Source organism: Dipodomys merriami, unplaced genomic scaffold (genome assembly GCF_024711535.1).
Source record: "Dipodomys merriami isolate MVZ:Mamm:240054 unplaced genomic scaffold, mDipMer1.0.p SCAF_35, whole genome shotgun sequence".
Lineage (NCBI taxonomy): Eukaryota > Metazoa > Chordata > Mammalia > Rodentia > Heteromyidae > Dipodomys > Dipodomys merriami.
Window position 1 is genome coordinate 11,189,046 of NW_027205048.1, and position 21,904 is coordinate 11,210,949.

At 48.0% G+C, this 21,904-nt stretch overlaps 1 protein-coding gene across 10 annotated transcripts in view; it reads left to right on the plus strand.

The window, feature by feature from the left end:
- The window catches only part of Plpp4 (phospholipid phosphatase 4), a 355,511-nt gene that overhangs the window by 239,535 nt on the left and 94,072 nt on the right, over positions 1-21,904 (plus strand). For 5 of the 10 annotated variants that reach the window (XM_069988164.1, XM_069988163.1, XM_069988162.1 and 2 more), the window contains one exon: positions 17,636-17,708. The exons of 1 other annotated variant lie outside the window; for it this stretch is intronic. Coding sequence is in view for 3 of the 9 variants with exons in the window: in XM_069988159.1 (XP_069844260.1) it covers positions 19,251-19,306 (56 nt within the window). In the remaining 6 variants the exon portion in view is untranslated. Of the gene's footprint in view, positions 1-17,635; positions 17,709-19,167; positions 19,307-21,904 lie in introns of those variants that run through there. 4 more of the 10 variants (XM_069988159.1, XM_069988170.1, XM_069988160.1 and 1 more) reach the window with 4 other exon arrangements.

Consider the following 21,904-nt stretch of genomic DNA (forward strand, 5'->3'; position numbering starts at 1 on the left):
TGAAGATAAGAGGAGGTGTCCTCATGCTGATCTCCCTCTTGAGTTTAATTTCCTCCCACATCCTATCCCTGCACCAGCCTTCCCTTGACAGGGCTAGGCTGCGGTGGGTGTAGGACTGAGATGTCAGTGGGGAGGGTACCCCCTTCTCCCCTGGCCTGACTCCTCCGAGATGGGGTTTTGCTGGTGTACCAGGAGTCTTCACCTCCTTCCTTCCCCATAATCCTCCTGGCCTCTCAGCCCTTTCTCTTCCCTGGTTCTGAAACCAACTGTGCAGGCTGGGAGCTTTGGTACTAGGTGACACAACGCCTCATTTGCTCAGCTCTGCCGCTGAGAACCCAGATTGCTGACATTTTCCCTTCTGAAGCAAAAACCTGAATACCTCTGGCTCCCGCCCGCAGGCCCCCCCCCCGCACCCCCCCCACACCCAGCCCAAAGTCTTTTCAGAAAGTTCCTTGTACCTTATGTTCCTTTGTAAAGCGAAGGAGCTAGCCGAGGCAGACCTCTGCCAGGCCCTGGTGTGGGGTCCACAGGCAGGCTGTGTAGGGTCCTGGTGAGATGCTCTCACGCATGTTGAGGAGTAATTGAAATAGAGTAGTCAGTATTACATAAGACAACTACAGAGACTACACTGTGTGTGTGTGTGTGTGTGTGTGTGTGTGTGTGTGTGTGTGTGCGTGTGTGTGTGTGTGTGTGTGTGTGTGTGTGTCTCCTGGGGCGTTGAGCCACAGCACCACTTCCAGCCTTTTTTGAGTAGTTTATTGGAGATAAGAGGCTCATGGACTTTCCTGCCCAGGTTGGCTTCAAACCAGGATTCTCAGATCTCAGCCTCCTGAGTAGCTGGGATTGCCCCTGGCACCCGGCAAGACTTTGGTGAAGTGACAGAGGGCTATGACTGACCTCAGATCATTCCGGATTGCAGTGGTGAGCCAAGAGTTGGGAATGAGTGGGGCGTTCAATGTCTTCCAGGCTCAGTTTCCTCTTGTGTAAAATGGGGATAGAAAGTGATTTCTTCATAGATTGGTCTAGTATCCCACTAAGGAACATAGGAGGGTGTCAGTGACGGAGAGGAACAAGTGGCAGACCTATTCATGCCCTGCCCGTTTCCCCCGGGGCCAATCCATACCCTTCCACAGTGCCCACCGTCCCTCTCGGCGGCCAGCTCTGAGACCTGCTACTGTCTGCGGAGGGCTTTCTCTGGCCTTGCCAGGAAGCCAGGCAGGAACCTGGGCAGAGCCAGATAAGCCCTGAAATGGTTTCCTTGGCTTCCCTGGACCATCTCCGCGCTGGCTGTAGCTGGCAGTGGGGAAGGGGAGAGTCAGACACTGTCGGCTGCAGTGTCCCAGGGGCACTGGCTCTCACCCACACAGATGCCACCTGCTCGGCGACGTCCCCTCGGCGATGTCCCCTGTGTGGACATTTCTCCCTTCCCTGTCTTGTTTCCTCCTTCTCCAGCAGGCTGTCTGGGGTCACTTCCTAAATGGGCCCTAAGAACTTGTGTCCTCATCTTGGGACTGGCCTGTGCAGAAACCCAAATTAAGACCTCGTGATGATGGATAAACACTGACCTAGTGTCCTCTCGGCATCTCCTTTGCTTCAATGTTCTGTGTGGATCAGGGGGTGCTAGGGCTTGGGGGTTCACTGAAGGTCCCAAGAGTCCATTGGGATTGTAGTCTTGGTCCCCAGGGTGATATTGGTGGAAAGTGGTAGAAACTTTGGGAGCTGGGACTTAGCGGGTTGTGCTTAGGTTATGGGAGGGCGTGCCTCTGGAGATCAGCATAGGCCGTGGGCTCTGTCTTCCCTCCCTCCCTCCCTTCCTCCTTCCCTCCCTCCCCTTCCTTCTTTACCTCTGGTTCAAAGTATGCCTGCTCCTGACAAGTGGTTCCACATTGCTGTACTGACACGAACCACCTTCATCAGAGGCTAAATCAGTGAGTCCGTCTAATCATGAACCTTTATTGTGGGGTCAGTGCTAGGGTTTGACCTCAGGACCACACACTTGGTAGGCAGATGTTCGACTGCTGAGCCATGCCGCTGGGACCTCACCGCTTCCCCCAAACCGACAAGGTCTTGTTTCATGCACCTGAACTATGATCCTCCTATGTTTTGGCTCCCTTACTAGCTCGGATGGCAGGCACACACTGCTCACCTGCTGCTTCTGTTGAGATGGAATTTTGTAGGCTCTTCTGACTGGGCTGACCTGAAACCATTTCATTGTGATGTCAGCCTTCCACAGTTAGATTGACAGATGTATACCACTGCACCATTACCAGGTGAGAGGGAGTCTCGTAAACTTTTCCGCCTAGGCTGGCCTTGAGTCAGGATTCCTCCCAATCTCAGAAGCTTATGTAGTAGTTCAGATTCTAGGTGTGAGCCACTGGCACTGGATTTTAAATCTCCAAAACTGCAATCCCCATCAGCCTTATCTCCTTATAAAATCATTTACCTCAGATATTTTGTTGTAGTTGTGTGAAGCTGATTAATACAGTATGGCAGAGAAGTTCACGCAGGCCTGCAGACACACACGCTAACGATGGATATTTAAGATCTTGCTTTGCAATATTTATCAATTAAGCCGCTACACCACCATGAGAGAGATCATTGCTTTCAGAACTGAGTCATCCATAAAGCTAACAGCCACGTGCATTCCACAAATCCCAGGGAAGCAAGAAGTACAGGGGCTTTCTGAGCAGGAAGCAGCCGGACCATCTGAGAAGTGTGACGCCCGCTTGCCTCCGGGCAAGGTATTTTTCTGATGGCACCACTGTATACTTTGCCTGGGACACATGTCCACGTATTCGCCTGTCACTGGACAGCTGGCTTTGAGTGACAAGGGCATGCACCAGGCCCACAGAGCTGTCCCTGTGTGTGTGTCTGATGCAAGGACATGTTCAGAGACTGGAGTTTTAAGAAAAAAGTCCAGCACAGAGGGCGATGCTCCTAGTTCCTGTCACCTTTATTCAAAGGTCAGATCCATAAGCCAAAAGAAGATGGTTTTGACTCGGAATGTTTGCACCCAAATGAGCTGCTGTGGCTGCCCAGTCCCTGCACGGTGGCGGGGCTGGGCCACACGTGAGTAGGTGGTGCCCTTTTCCAATAGAGTTCTTAAAGGGGTTGAAATGTATTTCACAACACTTGCTTGACTTGAACTTCTAGAAGCAAGTTTGGGACGGTCACATTGCAGCCTGCAGACAGGCCAGCTCCTTCTTCCCACAGCCCACCTGCCCGGGGATAGTGGGGGGAGGGAAGGGGGGAGAAAGAGGCTGGGAGAGAGGGCACAGAGGCATGACCGAACTGGGGAAGACAATGACCAAGTCTGCTTTGCGGAAAGAACCTTTTAACCTACATATTCTGCTTCTGGCAACAAAAACATGGCCTGAATCATACCTGCTGCTGTGTTTGCGGAGCTCTGGCCTGGCGCCACACTGCTTGGCACTGACATCATGTCTCTGGGTTCTCCAAATACTACTGTGAGGCACAGAGAGGTTAGATCACTTGCCCAGGGTCACACAGTAGAGAGGGATGGCTGGGGTGGGAGGTGAATGTGATCCAGGGGTGTCCACACCAAAGGACACGTGAAGACTGTGTTCCAGATGGGCCTCACTCATGTGCAGAGCATGAGCTGCTCTTCCTTTTTCACTCCACAAATTCATCTACTATTCCTGATGGCACAGACGAAGAAAGGCTGAAGATGAGGGCTTTGTCTGTGTGGGGAGAGTATTTTTTTTCTTACATGGTGCCCATAGACATCAATGGACATGGTGGAGCATTGTATACAACATACTCTTTTATTGCTGCCACAATACTCTATGCAAGGCAATACACTGAATAATCAGTGCGTTGCTCTTAGAGAGGTCCAATTGTGCGCCCAGATTTTCTCTGATGCCAATAATTCTTTGAAACTCGACTTTCAGTATCAACAGCAAAAAATAAGCTGGTGGGGAGCAGCAGGCCTTTTCTGAGGCCTAAAATGTAGCTGAGTGATTCCTTTCTTCTTTACTCACTCATGTGGTATGGTCAACAGATGGATTTCTCTCTGATGGTTCTAGAGAGTTCCCTGGAACAAAGACAATCCTTCAGAAGTTTCTGGATCTGAAACCAAGACCTAAAGAACAGGACTGACTACGAGAGGCTAAGGGCATACTGTGAGACCTGGAGGGGCGGAGTCCTGCATCCGAGATGCCAGATGGCAGAGTGGGGGTTTGAACTCAGGTTGGCTGAGTTCTGGGTTCCAAGCCCCCCTGGGTGTTTCATACGGATATCATGGAGAGGGGGGTTAAGTCTGGGGTACTGGGGGGGGCGTTGGGAAGCAGGGATCTGGGGAAGATCAATCCTGACCAGCTCGTGAGCTGCAGAAATTTGGTTTTAGGGTTTACCTGTGTCCTCAAGTGTTAGATGGGGGAGTGTAGACAAATGAGTCCTCGCCCGGGAACCCACCTGGATTCCACCAACAGGCATGTGCAGCAGTCTGCTCTATTGCCTTTGCTTTTCCTTAGATAGTTTTGTTCTCTTTAGGTAGTTGTACAAAGAGGTTAAATCTCAACATGTCAGCATGCAAGTACAATGAGCCTTCGTGTCACCCTGCTGCCATTCTCTCCCTGATCCCTCCCTGCTCTGCTGCCTCTGCACGCCCTCTCTGCGTGTGCTGGCTACTATTTCTTCCTTCCACCCTCACTGCCAGGAAGGTAGCTGGCAGTCAGTGAGATTCCACGCACTGCTGCAAAGGATGGGGTCAAAAGGAGGGCCTGTGGTCATAGCAGGGAGGCTGAGGTGTGGTCCTGGAGTTGAGATGGTGAACTGAGAGCACACAAGGTGAAAGTTGGGCACCAGTAGGGGGTCTTCCCTGGCGGTCTGGAGTCCACACTAGCTTGCAGTCCATCCTTCTTAGGTCAGTGAAATTAATTCCTCCCCATCTCAACTTCCCTTTTTCATCACGGCTTCTGTGTGGCTGCCTGGCTTGAGTAATATTGGTTAGTGACTAAGGCTGAGTTTACAAGGTGAAGCTTACAAGGTGGCACCAGAGACTGGTAGGACCTCATATCAGGGTGACAGTCAAAGCGACAGGGTGTATTTATTAATCACAAAGAATCACTTTATCATGCAAACAAATCCAGTGTCACTCAGGGGCCATCGGCATATAGACACAGGCATATATACACAACCAAGCTGACCAAAGTATGACACATGCAGGGGTAGATTTCCATGCTAGAATCCCTTTGAACAATTCAAACCCAGTTTAACAAAATGAATACCTGGAAGCAGAAACATGTCTTGCCTGAGGAAGGATGAGTGTTATCGGGAGAGGGGTGGAGAGAGGAATGGTGGGTGAATAGAATCATCACACCCAATGTACATATGTGAAAATGGAACTAGGAAGCTTGAGGGGAGGGTGGGATTGGGGTAGATGGGGGAGAATGAAGGAAGGCATAGATCATAATGCACTGCACACATGGACTGACATGTAAAACTGAAACCTGATTGTACAACGATTTAAAGAAAGTAAGAATGATTACACAACAAATCAAATCAAATTTACTATTATCAATAAAGAGGCAGCTTGGTGTTCTAAGCCAAAGTAATGAGGTGCTCATACACCCCTGTGATTTATTATTGTCCAAAATGCTTACCCTATCAAATCAAGTCTAAAAAAGTGACTCTTGGCTGATAGCAATCATTTAGGGGGCGCGAGTAGAAAAACAAGTTCAAATGCATGATGAAGAAACAATCAGACCAATCTGAATGTTGGTTTTACAGCCTTGGCATACTTCAAAAGCAGTGAACTGGATTCTTCAAGAGTTCATCGTTAGGGGAAAAGGGAGGGAGGTAGAGAGGGTCTGAGGAGACAGCAGCAAAAACCCATAAAAGTTATAAAAGACACCTGGCTATGTTTGAATATGGACCAGATATTAGATAATGCTAGGAAATTATTCATAGATAGATAATGATATTGTAGTTATATAAAAATATTCTTAGGAGACCCATATTGGAGTTTTTAGGGATAACATATTATAATGCTTTTAATATATTTTCAAATAAGACACCTCTCCACCTCCCCATCCACTTAGCTATCTAGAAAAAGGGACAATCAAATAAATGTGGCAGATCTTATTACCTGTTGTATCTAAGTGAGGGTCAGTCATGTTGATTGTCCTTTTCTCTACTATTCTTAAAATATGCCAACGCAGAAAGGAAACTATATAGAGATGCTTTGCACTCACAAGGATGTTAGTGCAGACACATTCCCCCATGGGCCACTCCCCACCTGTGTTTGTCTTGTTTCAGAGATAGTGAATGAATGAGTATCTGGCTTCTCTACTCTTGTGTGCCAAATGGGATCCTGACCTGTTTATTAATGGGCCCTCTGCTTTAACTCAGCAGGACACAACCAAGGAAAATCATGTTGGTTGGTGGCATGGACTGGGTTCAACCCATGGACATTTTGCTTTTCCCCTGCATAGATGACAAGTATGGTTGATACTTAGGCCTGATGGTGATTTGGAAGGGGGACGTCTGTTTCCTTGGGAAGAGGGGAGATACAGCATCCATTCTCATTAGCACCCTTTGCATGGAGAGGAGGAAAACGTCTTGTGAATATCACTTATTACTCAAGTGTCAGAACATCATGTGGCCTGGAAAGTTATAAAACAGATCTGTGAATTGGAGAAGGAGATGAGCCTCAGGTAAGATGGGAAGGGGTGGGCTTTGTTGCCATGACATCACTGTCGAATCAGTAAAGCACAGGAAGGGAGAAGTCATGGAAGAAGACTGATGACAGCAAAGACATTGTCTTCTTCAGTGTGCAGGCCATCTGATGGGGCTCTTGGTCATGTGCTCTTTGCGCTGTGGTTGTTGATCTTTCTTTTCCATAGCTGCGATGGATTTTGTATTTTCTATGGCTTCTGCAGTACAGCATCATATTTGGCACATGGTATGTATTGGACAGCAGATTGATTTTAATGATCTAGGCAAGTTTTGGTAACAGAAAAAATCCAAATAAAGTGGTTTAAAATAAAATTAGGACCACAGTTTCCTATGCAACTAGTTAGTCCAAGAATAAGCATTAAGCATAGCTTGCCTTAGTTGTCTGCTGGTTTAGCTTTCTCCAAATTTTATCTCTGCTCTCCTCAATGGATTCTCAGGACCTATGCCTGCTTTGTTCCTGTACCCTCTAAATGGAAGTCCAAATGAGAAGAGAGAACCTTTCTCAGAGGCAGAAGTTGCATTGCATTTCATTGTCCCCCATTTGATTGGTCCATTCTGGACCAATCACTATGTTGGAAGACTATGGACTCCAATTGGCCACGCCTGAGTTGAATATACTTTCTTGAGCTGGCAGTGAGGCCAATTGAGGTCCTCCTAGTTTCACCTAATGTTGAGGCAGAATCCGTTCATGGGTTTAAACTGTACGCCTTACACCAGCGAGGTTCTAAATGAAAATTAAGAACTATTAGCATAAGCAAAGCAAGTCGATGCTGGGTTCGAAAAGCAACTTATGGGACTGGGAAGGTGGCTTAGTGGTAGAGTGCTTGCCTAGCATGCATGAAGCCCTGGGTTTGATTCCTCAGTACCACATACACTAAAAAAGCCAGAAGTGGTGCTGTGGCTCAAGTGGTAGAGTGCTAGCCTTGAGCAAAAGCGACTCAGGGACAGTGCCCAGGCCCTGAGTTCAAGCCCCAGGACTGACCAAAAAAAGAAAAAGCAACCTATGTCCATTGTCCTTGACTCAAAAGACTTCATGGAAGTAGTCACTGGAAGTTGGTTATGAAATGCCACTTCTTCCGTTCCCCTGGATTGGACTTGTTTCTACTGACCTATGCCTGTGAATCTCACAGTGGAGGTGATGAGGCTGGAAACTGGATTGAATGAATGAAGTCTTGTGGATGCTCGTCTTGGGGAGGGAACCCCTTCTTTGGGGAACAGAATCCTAGTTACAGTGTCAGCCTGGAGGACACCTTGGTTAGACCACTGCCCTGCTCCAGGCCGCTCATTCCCCCTTTCTCATATGCAGGGCCCCCCCCCCCAGGTTGAGTTTTTTGGTGGGTGGGGTCATTCTGGGCCTGATTCCAGTTTTGACAGCGGGAGAATGCACCGCATGGCACTTCTTTTAATAGGTCTAATTGAAAAACCTTGCATACAGCAATGGGACTCATTTAAAAAAATGTCAAGCATCTGGGGCACATGTTGTATTACAGCTGGGTCAAGGCTTATTGGGTCACAGGTAATGTGATCCGATAATTCCTAAAGTAGAGATTCTTGACTTTCTTTCTATGATGCTCTCCAGGAATCACATGGAAAGCTATGGACTTAGCATTAAAGTAAACACATACTCAGGCAATTTTATAGACAACCTACAGACCATTTCTGGGGATTATACACAGCACTAAAATATACATCATAGTTAGATGTGGTTAGATATGGCTAGCCTTGGGAATCATAGTTGGAGAAATCGTTCAGTAGCAAGTGAGAGAAGACAATCTTTATCCCCAGGAAGGTGGTAATTTTGTACACCAAATCTCCAAGTATCTACAATGCAGTATCTGCAGAAATCCAGGAGGGCTGACCAGTGCTGTTTGGGGCTGCTAGGTCAATGTGTTCATCTATTCATCCATTGATCTTGCCAGGTGCTGATTGCTCACACTTGTATTCCTAGCTATGTAGGAAGCTACAATCTGAGGATCTCAATTCTAAGCCAGTCCAGGTAGGAAAGTCCATCAAACTGTGATCTCCAATTAACCACCCCAAATCTAGAAGTGTGGAGCTGTGGCTCAAATGGTAGAGTGCTAGCCTTGAGCATGAAAGCTTAAGGCTAGCATCTAGGCCCTAAGTTCAAGCCCCAGGATGGGCACCAAGGGAAAAAATGAAAAAGCTAAGCTCCATGATGAAGTCTTAATGTATGTGTTGACTTATGAAATTCTTCAATGGAAAAGAACAGGTGCTTTCTGCTTTAAGCTCAAGTATAAAAGCACTATAAGACAGATCATTTAATATGACCGGTGTAGCTACTCTATAAACCTGTGGACCTAATTCTGCAATTGGAACGAAGAGAGAAGCAATACAGAGCCATGTAGCATCGTATTTAGCAGATTATCCTGATGTTTGGGGTTCATTCATTTGTGCTTATGCAACAAATACAAGTATTTCCTGACTTGTACTCTGTGTCCTATTGTTTTTCGTTTTTTTATTTTTTTTGTCAGTCATGGGACTTGAACTCTGGGCCTGTCCTATGTTTTTCTAGGGGAGGGAGCTGTGAGTACAATGCCTGTTCTGCTGCTGCTGCCTTCTAGTGGGGTCTGTGTGGACTGATTAAAAATTCACGTTCCCAATCTCCCTTCATCTTTTTGGTAATAGCACCTGTGTTTAGCTTCAGGATAGAGCCCTCCAGTGCTCTGGATTCTCTTGGTTTGGGAGATTGGCCTCTAACCCAGTGTTAGTGAGTCAGTATAATTACACAAGATATCCTTAAGCATGATGACCAAACAACCCAAGATGGTTTCATTAGAGAAAAAACTCAAGATTTTTTTTTTTTTGCAGAAACTACTGGGGAAAAACAAGAGAACACTCACCCATAGACACAATGCATACATGTGCCCACACACACACACACACACACACACACACACACACACACACACACGCACGCACACACACACACACGTACTTTCTCTTTTCTTTTGTGCTGAACTTAACACTTTGGGTTACCAGCATCCACCTGGCCCAAAGGAGACGATCAACTTGAGTGTGATGACATTTGCAATGACTTAGAGGTTTCATGGTATTGCAGGAGCGCTGGGTCAGGCTGAGCATGAGCAGACTGCCACTCTGGATAGTATTGATCAGGACCAACTTGAATTGGCTTTATTAACAGTCGCTACTAGAGGAATGATGGTCGATCGATTCACTTGCCAGCCTGAAGACTTGGTGAAGTTGTTAAAGCCACGGCATGTTCTAAATGAGAACAGGTATGTCTGGCCAAAGAGGGGAGCAAGTAATGGCAGTTGAGCTACCCTTTCCTTCTTACCTTCAGCCCTTGCACTTTATCTCAAAACCTTTTCTCAGGCTGGGAAGGTGGCTCAGTGGTAGAGTGCTTGCCTCGCATGCATGAGGCTCTAGGTTCGATTCCTCAGCACCACATAAGCAGAAAAAACTGGAAGTGGTGCTGTGGCTCAAGTAGTAGAGTGATAGCCTTAAGCTAAAGAGCTAAGGGACAGTGCCCAGGCCTAGAGTTCAGGCCCCACACAAAAAACAAAAACCCCTTTTCTCATGCATCCTTCCAATCTGACCTCCTAGGAGTCAATCCATCAGTCATCAGACCTGCTATGAGAGGAAGTTCTGTCCTGTGCTTGCAGCTCTGTAAGCTTCCCATGTCAGTGGAGTGAGTGGTTCAGGACTGCTTATGTTCAGCTTTTTGTTGTTGTTGGTGGTGGTGGTAGTGGGTGGGCTTGAACTCAGGGCCTGGGTGCTGTTCTAAGCTTTTTTGCTCAAGGCTAGCACTCTACCACTTTGAACCACAGCACCACTTCCAGTTTTCTGGTGGTTCATTGGAGATAAGAGTCTCACAGACTTTCCTGCCTGGGCTGCCTTTGAACCGTGATCCTCAGTTCTCAGCCTCCCGAGTAGTTCTACTGCATGAGCTCCAGGTGAGGATCAAGGGAAGTAATGCTTATGGGGGTATGCTGTGAGTAGCACGTTGACATATGCCCACTAGGAAGTGCTGTTGATAGATAGCTGAAGTTGAGACTTTAAAAAGAGGTCTTTGAAGCAGGAAAGCCTTTCATTCCTTATAGGAATGAAGCTGTAACGGTGACATGTCAGCCTTGGCTAAGGGCTGATCTGTCAAGGCTAAGAACTCCTTCCATTTCTCTAGCTCTTTTGTGGTTATTCCTCTTCTGTCTGTGCAGTGACTGTGCTTCCAGCATCATTATTAGGACCTGGAAATCCCTGGGTCATACAGGACACATTTCATTGCTGGATTGTTCTTTCTGAAGCTCTCATAAGGCAAGAAGTGGTGCAGAGGAAGATCTTCACTAGCCATACAACGGACAAGGGTCTCATATCTAAAATATACTTGGAACTCAAAAAATTAAATCCCCCAGGGGATGTGGACAGAAAGGAACCTTACTGCATTGTTGGTGGGAGTATAAACTTGTTCAACCACTTTGGAAAGTAGTATGGAGGTTTCTCAAAAGACTCCATATAGAGCTCCCCTATGACCCAGCAATCCCACTTTTGGGCATTTACCCAAATGTTTACAAACAAGAACACACTAAAGCTACCAGCACGACTATGTTTATTGCAGCATTATTTACTATAGCTAAGATATGGAACCAACCCAGATGCCCCTCAGTAGATGAATGGATCAAGAAAATGTGGTATATATACACAATGGAATTCTATGCCTCCATCAGAAAGAATGACATTGCCCCATTTGTTAGGAAATGGAAAGGCTTGGAAAAAATTATATTAAGTGAAGTAAGCCAAGCCCAAAGAAACTTAGGTCACATAGTTTCCCTTATTTGCAATATCTAGTATATGTCTGAGTCAAGCAGAAAAGGTCAGATAAGGTGATGTTAGGGAAATGAACCCTAAGATATGTATTCAAATGTTTTTTTTCTTTCATGCGATTGTTTCTAACACATTTATGAGATTATTTCTTTGTTGCTTTGTATGTCCCTCACCCACAGTATAACCCCTGCTTTCACTGTAGTTGATGTCGGTATAATTTGTGGAGGGGAAGGGGAAAAACAAATCGTTTAAATAGGGATACAGGTGGACCCATTGCAACAATGAGATGTACAAGTCCTTATGTCGAAAACGAACTTTACAACTTTGGTGGGGGGGGGAGCGGGGAGGATGGGAAGGGATGGGAAGGGGAAACAAAGGAGGAGGCTACAATGCTTGATAAGAAATGTACTCATCTTGCCCATGTAATTGTAACCCTTCTGTACAGTATTTTCACAATAAAAAAATTGAAATATAATGTGCCCATAATAAAATCACATATATTAAGCGCAGAGTTGGGTGAATGGGCAAATATAGGCATATATTTGCACCCCTGGAACCACCATCTTAGGTTCTATAGAATGTTATTTCTAGCACTCAGAAAGTTCTCCTTATTTCCTTTTCTTGTGCATACCCAGCAATAGCTGCTACAATGGTTCTAGCACCATCGTTCAAGTTTATCTGTAAATGGAAATGCACTATGTTTTCTTTCATGGGTGATTCTTTTGTTCAAAATGAGGCTTCCAAGACTTAATTATGTAAGTCTGTGTGTTTTCATGTGTCACCAAGTCCTTCATTTTTCTCATTCTGAGTATATCTCTTCATCCATTTTTTCTTTAATAGGTATTTGACTTATTTCCTATATTGGTTCTTGTGAATAAAGATACCACAAACATTTTGACAAGTCCCTTAGTGTTGACTATCACAGACAAGAGAGATGAGAAGAAAAACTAAAAGGAATCGAGTGAATCCAGATGAATTGTCAATCTTCGCTCCAAGATGTCAAGTTAATTCAATGTAAAAAGTCTTTTTTTCTTTTTCTTTTTTTTTTTTGGCCAGGCCTGGGCATGGTCCCTGAGCTTTTTTGCTCAAGGATAGTACTCTACTACTTAAGCCAAAACTCCACTCCTGATTTTCTTGGTTGTTAATTGGAGATAGGAAATCTCACAGACTTTCTAGCCTGGTCTGGATTTGAACTGTGATCCTGAGATCACAGCCTCCCGAGTAAGATTACAAACATGAGCAACTGGCATCTGGCTAGAAAGTCTTTTTAACAATAACACTGGAATAAATGGATATTCTTAGAAAAATAAAACTTCAATCACTACTTCATTAAAATCAATTGAGATACAGCATCAACTTAAACAGAAGAGCTATCTTCTAGAAGAAAATAGGGGAGAAAAATTCTTTATAAATTCTTTATAAATACACAAGGACTTCTTAAGGACTCAAACCCATCATCAGAGAGGAAATCGATGAATTTATTCATCAGAATAAACAAGTGCTCATTGAACAGCACTGCTCAGAATGTGGAGGAATAGAGGAGAGAAAATGTATGTAATTTGAATGACTGCCAAAGGGTTACTATTCAGAATATATTGTATGTAAATCCCTTCAAGTCAATAAGAAAAAGCAACAACCAACTTTAAAAATAGATGTGAGACAAGACGAGGTCCTTCACATGTGCACACACACTCTCTCTCTCTCTCTCTCACACACACACACACACATACACACACACACACACACACACACACACACACACAAAGATGAAAAGAAAAAAGAGTGAAATGACAGCCAACCTCATTAGTCACCAGGGAAATGTAAATGTAAAAAAAATCACAGTAAGATATATCTAAAATGCAGCTGCTGCCATAAAAGAAGGGAGAACTGAGGATGAGAGAGCCTGGTTCTGATCCTGCACTAAGTATGAAGCCTTTTCAAAACTTTAACATTTTTAAATGATCTTTAAGTAGTTGTACAAAGGAGCTGCCATTTAACAAAGCAGTTTATGAACACAATGCATCTTGATCAATGTCACCCCTTTCAATATTCTCACCCATCACTCCACCCCTTCCTTCACTTCACTTGCTTTTTGTTTTTGTGTTGGTCATGAGGCTTGAACTCTGCACCTGGGTGCTGTCCTTGAGCTCTTCAGCTTAAGGCAAGTGCTCTACCACTTGAGCCACAGCACCACTTCCAGTTTTCTGGTGGTTAATTGGAGATAAGATTCTCATGGACTTTCTGCCTGGGCTGGCTTTGAATCGAGATCCTCAGATCTCAGCCTCCTGAGTAGCTAGGATTACAGGTGTGAGCCACCAGCACCCGGCTACTTTTCTTAATTTTATAGATTATACATTGAATTCTTGACTGCATTCTCCCCTCACCCCTTTTTTTCCTCTTCATTCTTATACCCGCTCACCTGGACCCTACCCCAGCCCTGATATTTATTAGATTTAAAGGAGAGCTCAAATAATGTAATTCCTTAGAAAGACTTCATTGTTTTTTTTTTCTTGGTTGATTATTTTCTTTATCAAAGTTGTGCCATACCTTCTGTGGCTCTCACCCAGATGTCTCTGTAGATTTAGTCAGGGAAGACAAGTACTCTAACTATCCACATGATGGATCTGAAAACAGTAGACACAATCTGCCATGAAAGAGTTCCTAGCTTAAACTTTCCCAGGAAATGACATTTTTCTTGAGGAATTTATTAATTTATAATTTTCCTCTTTGATGACATGACATCTATTTCACCTCTTTCTTGGAAGTAGTAAAATTACTTTGTATCATGTGGAATTTGGTCTTATGAACTTCATTGTCAAGGTTATAGCTCTGTTCTTGAGGGTTGGCTAAAGATCACTCAAGGGATGTACGTGAAAGAACAGAATACTCAAGTTGGGAAAGAGAAGAGTCTCTTTGTGCTTCTGCCCCTGTCTCTCTCTCTCTGTGTATTTATTGTACTTATTGTGATCTACTTGTAATTTTGATCTATTACGAGGTTGCCATGTAGAAGAATTTCTACACAACATTCAGTCTATTCCCAAAGCTCAATTCTGACCCCTGGAGCAGGCCACAGGCAAGCCTGCTTCTACTCCATCAGTAGATCTTTCTAGAAATGTGATGAACATGGAATAAATTCCTAATCCTTGGAGCTTTCAAGTGGACAGATTTTTGTTAAGATCAGTGTAGAAGGGATTTATAGACCAGGATGAACCTGAAATTCCTCTTGGATCCTTGGTAGCTCAAGATCTCTGGTAACCCTAATAGAAAGGTGGGAGATGTGGGTCCCCATACAAAAGATCCACTGTGTTGGCTGCTCGTTGACAGAACATTCTTTTAGAGCAGCAAGGTAGGTATCACTCAGATACAAACTGTGGTTTTGTAAATGAGATGTTCTACATTTGCATTCTCTGAAGGTCATGTGGCTTAGGGGAACAGCCTGAGTGTCCATCTGGGATCATCAGGCTGGACAATCTGGCAGGGGCTTTAAAAATTAAATGTAGGGGCTGGGAAGGTGGCTCAGTGGTAGAGTGCTTGCCTTGCATGCATGAGGCCCTGCCTTTGATTCCCCAGCACCATATAAGCAGAAAAAGCTGGAAGTAGTGCTGTGGCTCAAGTGGTAGAGTGCTAGCCTTGAAGAGCTGAGGGACAGCGTCCAGGCCTAGAGTTTAAAAAAAAAAAGAAAAAAAAGGAAAAAAGATAAAAGAAAAATAATTAAATGCAGCTGGGCACTCCTGGCTCACTCCTGTAATCCTAGCTACTTAGGAGGCTCTGATCTGAGGACTGAGGTTCAAAGCCAGCTAGGGCAAGAAAGTCTGTAAGACTCATCTCCAACTGACTACCAAAAATCCAGAAGCGGTGACATCAGTGGTAGAGCACTAGCCTGGCGCACAAACGCACAGGGACAGTGCCCAAACCCTGAGTTTGTTCAAGCCCTAAGAACAAAACACATGCACATGAGTGCTAGCAGGCATACACACACAAACACACACAAATTAAATGTAACAGAGGTATGACTACAGAGAAAAAAAAAGTTGATTTTCTTGGCATGCCTCTTGCTCAGTATGAAATATGAACACTTTGAAAAATGTATGGAGCCACAAAAGCATTGGGGGAAACTGAGCTCAAGGGCTGCCTATTTCAGGAGTGATTTTTCAAAGATCATTCTCACACTTTGGCAGCCCTGTGCCTACATCTAGAATGAGAGTTTTCATTTTATTTCTTATGATATAGCATTTCTAAGGCTCCTGGAAACTCTGATCCAGCCTTCTTCTCCTGGGAACCTGCATTTCTTCAGAGTTTTATGCTCACTGGGCCTACGAGTTTGCTAGGAGAATTTATCTACCCTGCCTTTGCTTCTCCACTCCCGTGTGGACTCATTTATCTGCTGGTGTAGCCACAGAGCCTTACCTGCACCGTGTGTGTTCACAGCTGGACAGCTGCTGGAGCCAGCTGTGTCTAGACACTTGGGGGGTGGCTGATTGCTTTGTGTGATTTGAGCAGGGAAGATGCCATCTGCAGTCCTTTCTCTGGGGGACAGAGATAAGACTGCCCTTCAAGAGAGACCTGGCATCATCAAGAGAGATGATGGAAAGTAGGAAAAAGGAGAGAGAGTGGAGAGGGAGAGAGACAGAGAGTGAGCATGCACTAGTACAACACACCAAGTTTATATAACGAGTGAGACTTGAGCCCTCCACTGCAGAACTTGCGTAAGTGGAAAAAGATCATTAGGGCAAATGACAGGGCACAAAGGGGACCAGGGAAGAGACATGGCAGTTGAAGATGAGCACAGGAGATAACATCAAGTCAGTCCTGAAAGTTCTTATTGACCTAGGGAGAAATCGGGAAATCAGGCAGTCTTACTATGGAACTCGCAGAATAATTCTCCCTTACTTATTAAAAGTCCCCGGATTTGGACAAGAAAGTGTGTGTATGGGGGCATCTACTTGTCTTCAGTCTGCATGCTTGGGGCAAAGAAAGTTGTCACCTCCCCTTCAAATAGTTTCCCTCCTCTGAAGAATCAGCCCTCCATGGGTTTATTCTTCTCCCATTCTCAGTCAGCGCTCTGGGCGTTGATGGGTGTAGCTCAGGCCATCCATCCCTTCCAATTTTCTGACCGTAGTGATGGGCTCAGTGTTGGAAGTGTTGAACAGTGATGTTCAGGAGACACTTTTGCTGGTAGGGTTGGGATCAAGACACCAGGCTGTCTTTCCAGATGTGAACCTGAGAGGACAGAAAACTGGAATGCTGTGCAGCCACCTTCAAACTCACGGGAGCCTGAGGCAAGTCGATACAAGGCAAGACAGAGCAGAGAGGGCTGGAAAGAACCCAGTGCTGATGGCACTGTCTTCACTCTGAGTGTGCAAGGGCCCGGAGCCTGGCCTTCCCCATGACTTTTCATTCCCCCCCCTCCCCCCCCCCCCCCCGCGCTCTATGGTTAGGTTGAAGCATCTGTTGCTCGCCACCAAGAAACTCCGCATCTGTTTCCTAAAGCAGGTGAGGATGAAGTGACTGTGTGTAGCAGTTTTCTACACAGAAGAGTTTTGAACGCTTCTGAGTTCAGAGAGTTGTCTGAGGAAGACTCAAGCTACCTCAAGGATCGTATAAATACATTCTCATGTCAAATGGGAGGGATGTGGATTGGGCAGCTCTTTAAATGTATGTGTATCAAAGTTACCTTTTTCTTTCTTCTTGGTCACTGCTGAGGTTTGAACTCAGGACCCCGTGACAGAATGGCTTGCTCACTTAGCTGGCTCTCCAGCACTTGAGCTGTGCCTGGAAGCTCTGTCTCTCCCCCCCCCCCCCAGTGGTTAATTCAAGAGTCTTATGGTTTTTTTTTTTTTTTTTTTTTTTTTGCCCATAGTGGCTGTGAACCATGATCCTCCAGATCTCAGCCTCCCAAGTAGCTCATGCTACTCCATTCAACTCAAACTCTCCTCTTACTGGCTATATCAGTGAAGGTAGGGGCTTTTCAAAGTCTCCTTCCAAGCATCTTTAACACAAATGTGGAGTGGCAAACACGATGTGGCACAATGATTCTGATTTGATGATCCTGATAATGATCCTTAGGGCCCCACAACCACCCAGACCCTGGCCTACCTTTCTGTATGATTTATTCACTGACTTCCATCTTCTTCAGGGAAGAGATGACTTCCAAACTCTACCATCCAGCATGCAGCCTTGCATAGACCACGCTCAGCTGGCACATACAGGTAGGTGATGATGTCTCGGATCAGGGGCTCTTGTTGGCTCTTATTCTCCTCCTGAAACTTGGCTCCCTGGCAACTTCAGGAATAGGCAGAACCCTGCCTTCTCCCTGCCTTCTCCCTGCCTTCTCCCTTTGAGTCTTTCCTATCCACCTGCACCTGACATCCTGTACCTGATGAACGGTGTAGCCACTGGATTATGTGTTGACTGTAGTATTCAACAGCCACCCAAAGCAGGCCAGGCACCAGGCACACAGAGATGGGCAGAACAGACAGTTTTCCTGCCCCTAGGCCCTTCCACACACGGCCTGGGTTATTTTCCTCCGCCATACTCTCCTGAGGTGTCTTGCCTTGGTAGCTAGAAACTGGGCCGAGGCCCCCAGCTGATGCCAGAGCCGCCTCAAGGTCACCTTGGTCCTCCTTTGTCCCAGGCAGGATTCAGCTCCTCAGTCCTAGCACCCAGTTAGGACAGGTCCCCTGCCTACCAAGTCCTGGCCAGGTCTCTTCTGAAGTCCAGGAGAATCAGGGGCTTCCTGTTCACAAGGGAATGGCTAGGGATATTGTTTCACACGTCAAACACCCATTTGGTTTAAAGTAGTAAAGCCTGGCTCAAATGCTAAGAGGAGGATGAACAACACCCGACCTTCCTTAGTGGGAAAGCGAGAGCCAAGACCCGGCTGGGCTGGGCGCAGGTGGCGGCCTCCAGACCAGCGGGCGGTCCTCTACCTGCCGCCAGGGCGCTCTGTTGGGGACCAGGACCCAGATGCCCGGCCAGGGGGGAGACGAAGGGGGACTGGGGGCCCAAGGGCCCTCTGGCGCTGGAGGCACTGGGGGGAGGGGGCGCCTCAGGTGACCTCGTGGGAGCATGGGGGCCGGGGAGAGTGGGACCCGGGGACAGAAAGCTGGAAGGAAGGGGCCCTCCCTCCCTGGCAGGGGCGTGCCGGGCGCTCTCACACCCGCGCCCACGTGTGTGTGTGTGAAGTGTGAGTGTGTGTGTGCGCGCGCGCGCCAGGGACTGGAGATCGGAGATGGAGCGTCAAGGCAGGATCGGGATCCAGGGCGGAGGCTGGCAGAGCCCGGGCCGGCGCGTGGCGGGGGCGCTCAGGCCGCGGGGGGCGGAGCGTGCAGGGGGCGGGGCGGGAGGGCGGGCGGCCGCGGCGGGGCTTCCCCGGGCTTCCCGCTCCCCCCCCCACCCCGCCCCGCCCGCCCGGCGCGGGCTCGGGGCGCGGAGGGAGGCGGCGCCCGGCGCGAGGAAGCCGGGAGTCCCCGCGGCGACCGGTGCTCCGCGCGCGCACGCGGAGCTCCAAGCGCCGGGAGCCGCGGGTGCGGCGTCCGGGAACCCCCGCGCCCGTGGCGGGAGGTTCGGGCTGAGCCCCCCGCCGCCCGCCCGGCTCCCCCCCCCCTCCGCGCCGCCCGCCCGCCCGCGCCCGCGCCCGCGGCCCGGAGCGCGCCGCCCCCGCCGCCCAGGGTCTGGCGCGCCTCGCGGGCTGAGCTGCCGGAGCCGCGGACAGCACCGGCTGCGGCGGCGGGAGCTGCCCGGGCTGCACCATGCGCGAGCTGGCCATCGAGATCGGGGTGCGAGCCCTGCTCTTCGGGGTCTTCGTGTAAGTAGCGGGCGCTGCGAGCGGGGCGCGCCGACGCGGGGACCCGCCTGCCCTCTCCGCGCCCCAACTTTGTTTGGGCGGACGCGAATGCCTGGGGCCTGTGTGGAGAGCCCCTTCCAGCCCGGGGCCCCCGAATGTGGCTTCCGGGATGCAAAAGACCCCCGTGTTCCCTTCCCGGGACCCTGGGGCGCCGGCACCGGCCTGTCTGTCCCCACCGCGCCCCGGGGCGGCTCCGGCTCCGCCGGGTCCCCTGGCCGGAGCCCCTCGCCAGCCCCCAACCACCTGTCCCGGGGTCCCGCCGCTCCCCGGGACCGAGACGCACACCCTCGGAAGTTTCTCCCTCTCGGTGGCGTGATCTTTCCGGTTGACGCCAGCTGGCTCCGCTCCCCTGGCCCCGCGTCCCCTGCCCGGGGCGGATCGATCTAGTCTCCGCACAGGGCCCCGGGCTCCGGGGTCTCCCCGGGGGTGTTTGCTCTGGGGTTCGGGGCCCCGGCGCTGGGGGTGTGGGCTGGGAGCACTGGGGTTGGAGTTTCTGGTGGATGGTGCCGGCAGAGGCCCTTGGTGGGCAGGGGCGAAGTGCCCAGGGGGCTCCGAGCAGCTGGCATCTGGGGACAGTTGGGGGGGGGGCGGCGGAGAGGACCCAGCTCCTTCCCAGCGCCTTCTTAGCGCCCGGGCACCCTGCTGATCACGGAGTTCTTAGGGAGACCCCTGGGGATTTTCCCCATCGACCCGGCCCCACATTCTGCTCTCCTCTCCCCCACTTCTACCTTTGGCTGTGGTTGGACACATTTTCAACATTTAAAGTTACGTGAACTTTCAGGATTTGCCGAGGTTTCTGGAAAATACCCACACGGAGATAAACAGGCAGCCACACGCTCGGCATTTGTGCCCTAACCTCATTCGTCTGTGGCAGGTGTACCTTGTCAGAGATGACTTCAGTTCCCGCAGCCAACGCATCAGGAGAGTCCTTTCTGCAAGTGTCTCTTTCCTAAGCCATCCAGAGCGCTTATTCCCACCCTCAGAAAAGGCGGCGGGCCCTCCCACCCCCCAAGAAGCAGGCAAGCCCCTCCTGCTGACAGACTAAACACTAGTGCCATTCACTGGGCAGCAGGACGGAGAACTTAAACGGGTCTTGGTGAATTTGGAGAAACAAAGGCACTTCTCCCTTCTCAGACTCGGTCTTTCTACCTTTTGGAACCAACATTAGATCTGGTGATGACTATCTGCTCAGGCGAGGACAGTGTCTACTTGGCAAACAACTTAAATTCCGTCCAATTATGATGTGATAGAAATGATAGCATAGTGGACGGTCGAATCCAACATCTGGTGGGTGGATGTTTCATGAAAAATGCAGAAATAAAATGGGATAGGCTCTTACTTACCTGCTTCGGTTGCTACTGAAAATTCCCGTTTTAATATGGTCTGACAGTATGCAAAATATTTATATTGTTCCCACCTTTCCCTTCAGATATTTCCCCAGACGTTTGTGAGATGTTTGTAAATATACAATGGGCTGTGTTGTGAATTTGAAAACTTGATAATTATTGTTTATGCGCTTCTGGCTTCTGGTAAGGGTATTATGTAAAAAAAAAAAAAAATCAGCTTACGTTCTTTTCTCCAAAGTTTCTCTTTGCATTACTTCATGTCATCTCTCCCAGAAGGGCAGATGGGTGAGTCCTGGGTTTTATATCAAACTGGAAATGTCCAAAGCATGTCCAACTTGTGGCTCTCTTACCTGCAAAGAACAGCTTTGGCATAGATGGAGATTGTGTGTGTGTGTGTGTGTGTGTGTGTGTGTGTGTGTGTGTGTGTGTGTATTTGGCTATGCATCTTAGTGCTCAGATGCTCATTATCAACAGGCAGATAGAGACTGCTAGATCAATGGTGACACAGGCACAGATAACCCCTTGTTTTCTCAGATAAGCTTCTGGCTCCTCAACAGAAGCTGGCCTGCGGGGAAAGTTTCATCTTTCCTTTTTTTTTCTAGCCCAGAAGCAATGGCAGGATCCAGTGGGTTCTCCCCACCATTCATAAAGACTGGTCTCTGTAGCCCGCAGACGTCTGGGACCAGTTTATCCAGATGAGCAGAACCATTGTCCAATGGAGTCCAAGCAATTCATCACCTATTTTAGCTTGACATGTCTACCCTACTTCCCAGGAAGATAGACTTCCTCTGTGTGTGTGTGTGTGTGTGTGTGTGTATGCATAACGCATGTGCCAGTATTGATGCTTGAACTCAGGGCCTCATACTCCTGCTTGGCTCAAGGCTGGTGCTCTACCACTTGAGCCACAGCTCTACTTCTGGAGTTTTGGTGGTTTATTGGAGATGAGTCTCATGGACTTTCCTGCTTGGGCTGGCTTGGAATGAATCACAATCCTCAGATCTCAGCCTCCTGAGATCCAGAGATTAGGCTTGAACCACCTGTGCCTGGTCCACTGAAGCTAGGTTTTGAGAGGGAGTACATATCACCTCTTTGCAAGCTTTTCTCCCACCTGGACATGTGCCCATTCTTGGACCACGAGTAAGGATTCTACTTTCCCTGGCTCACATGCTCCCCATAGACTTCAAGTTAGAACGCTCCATGCGATCTGACATGC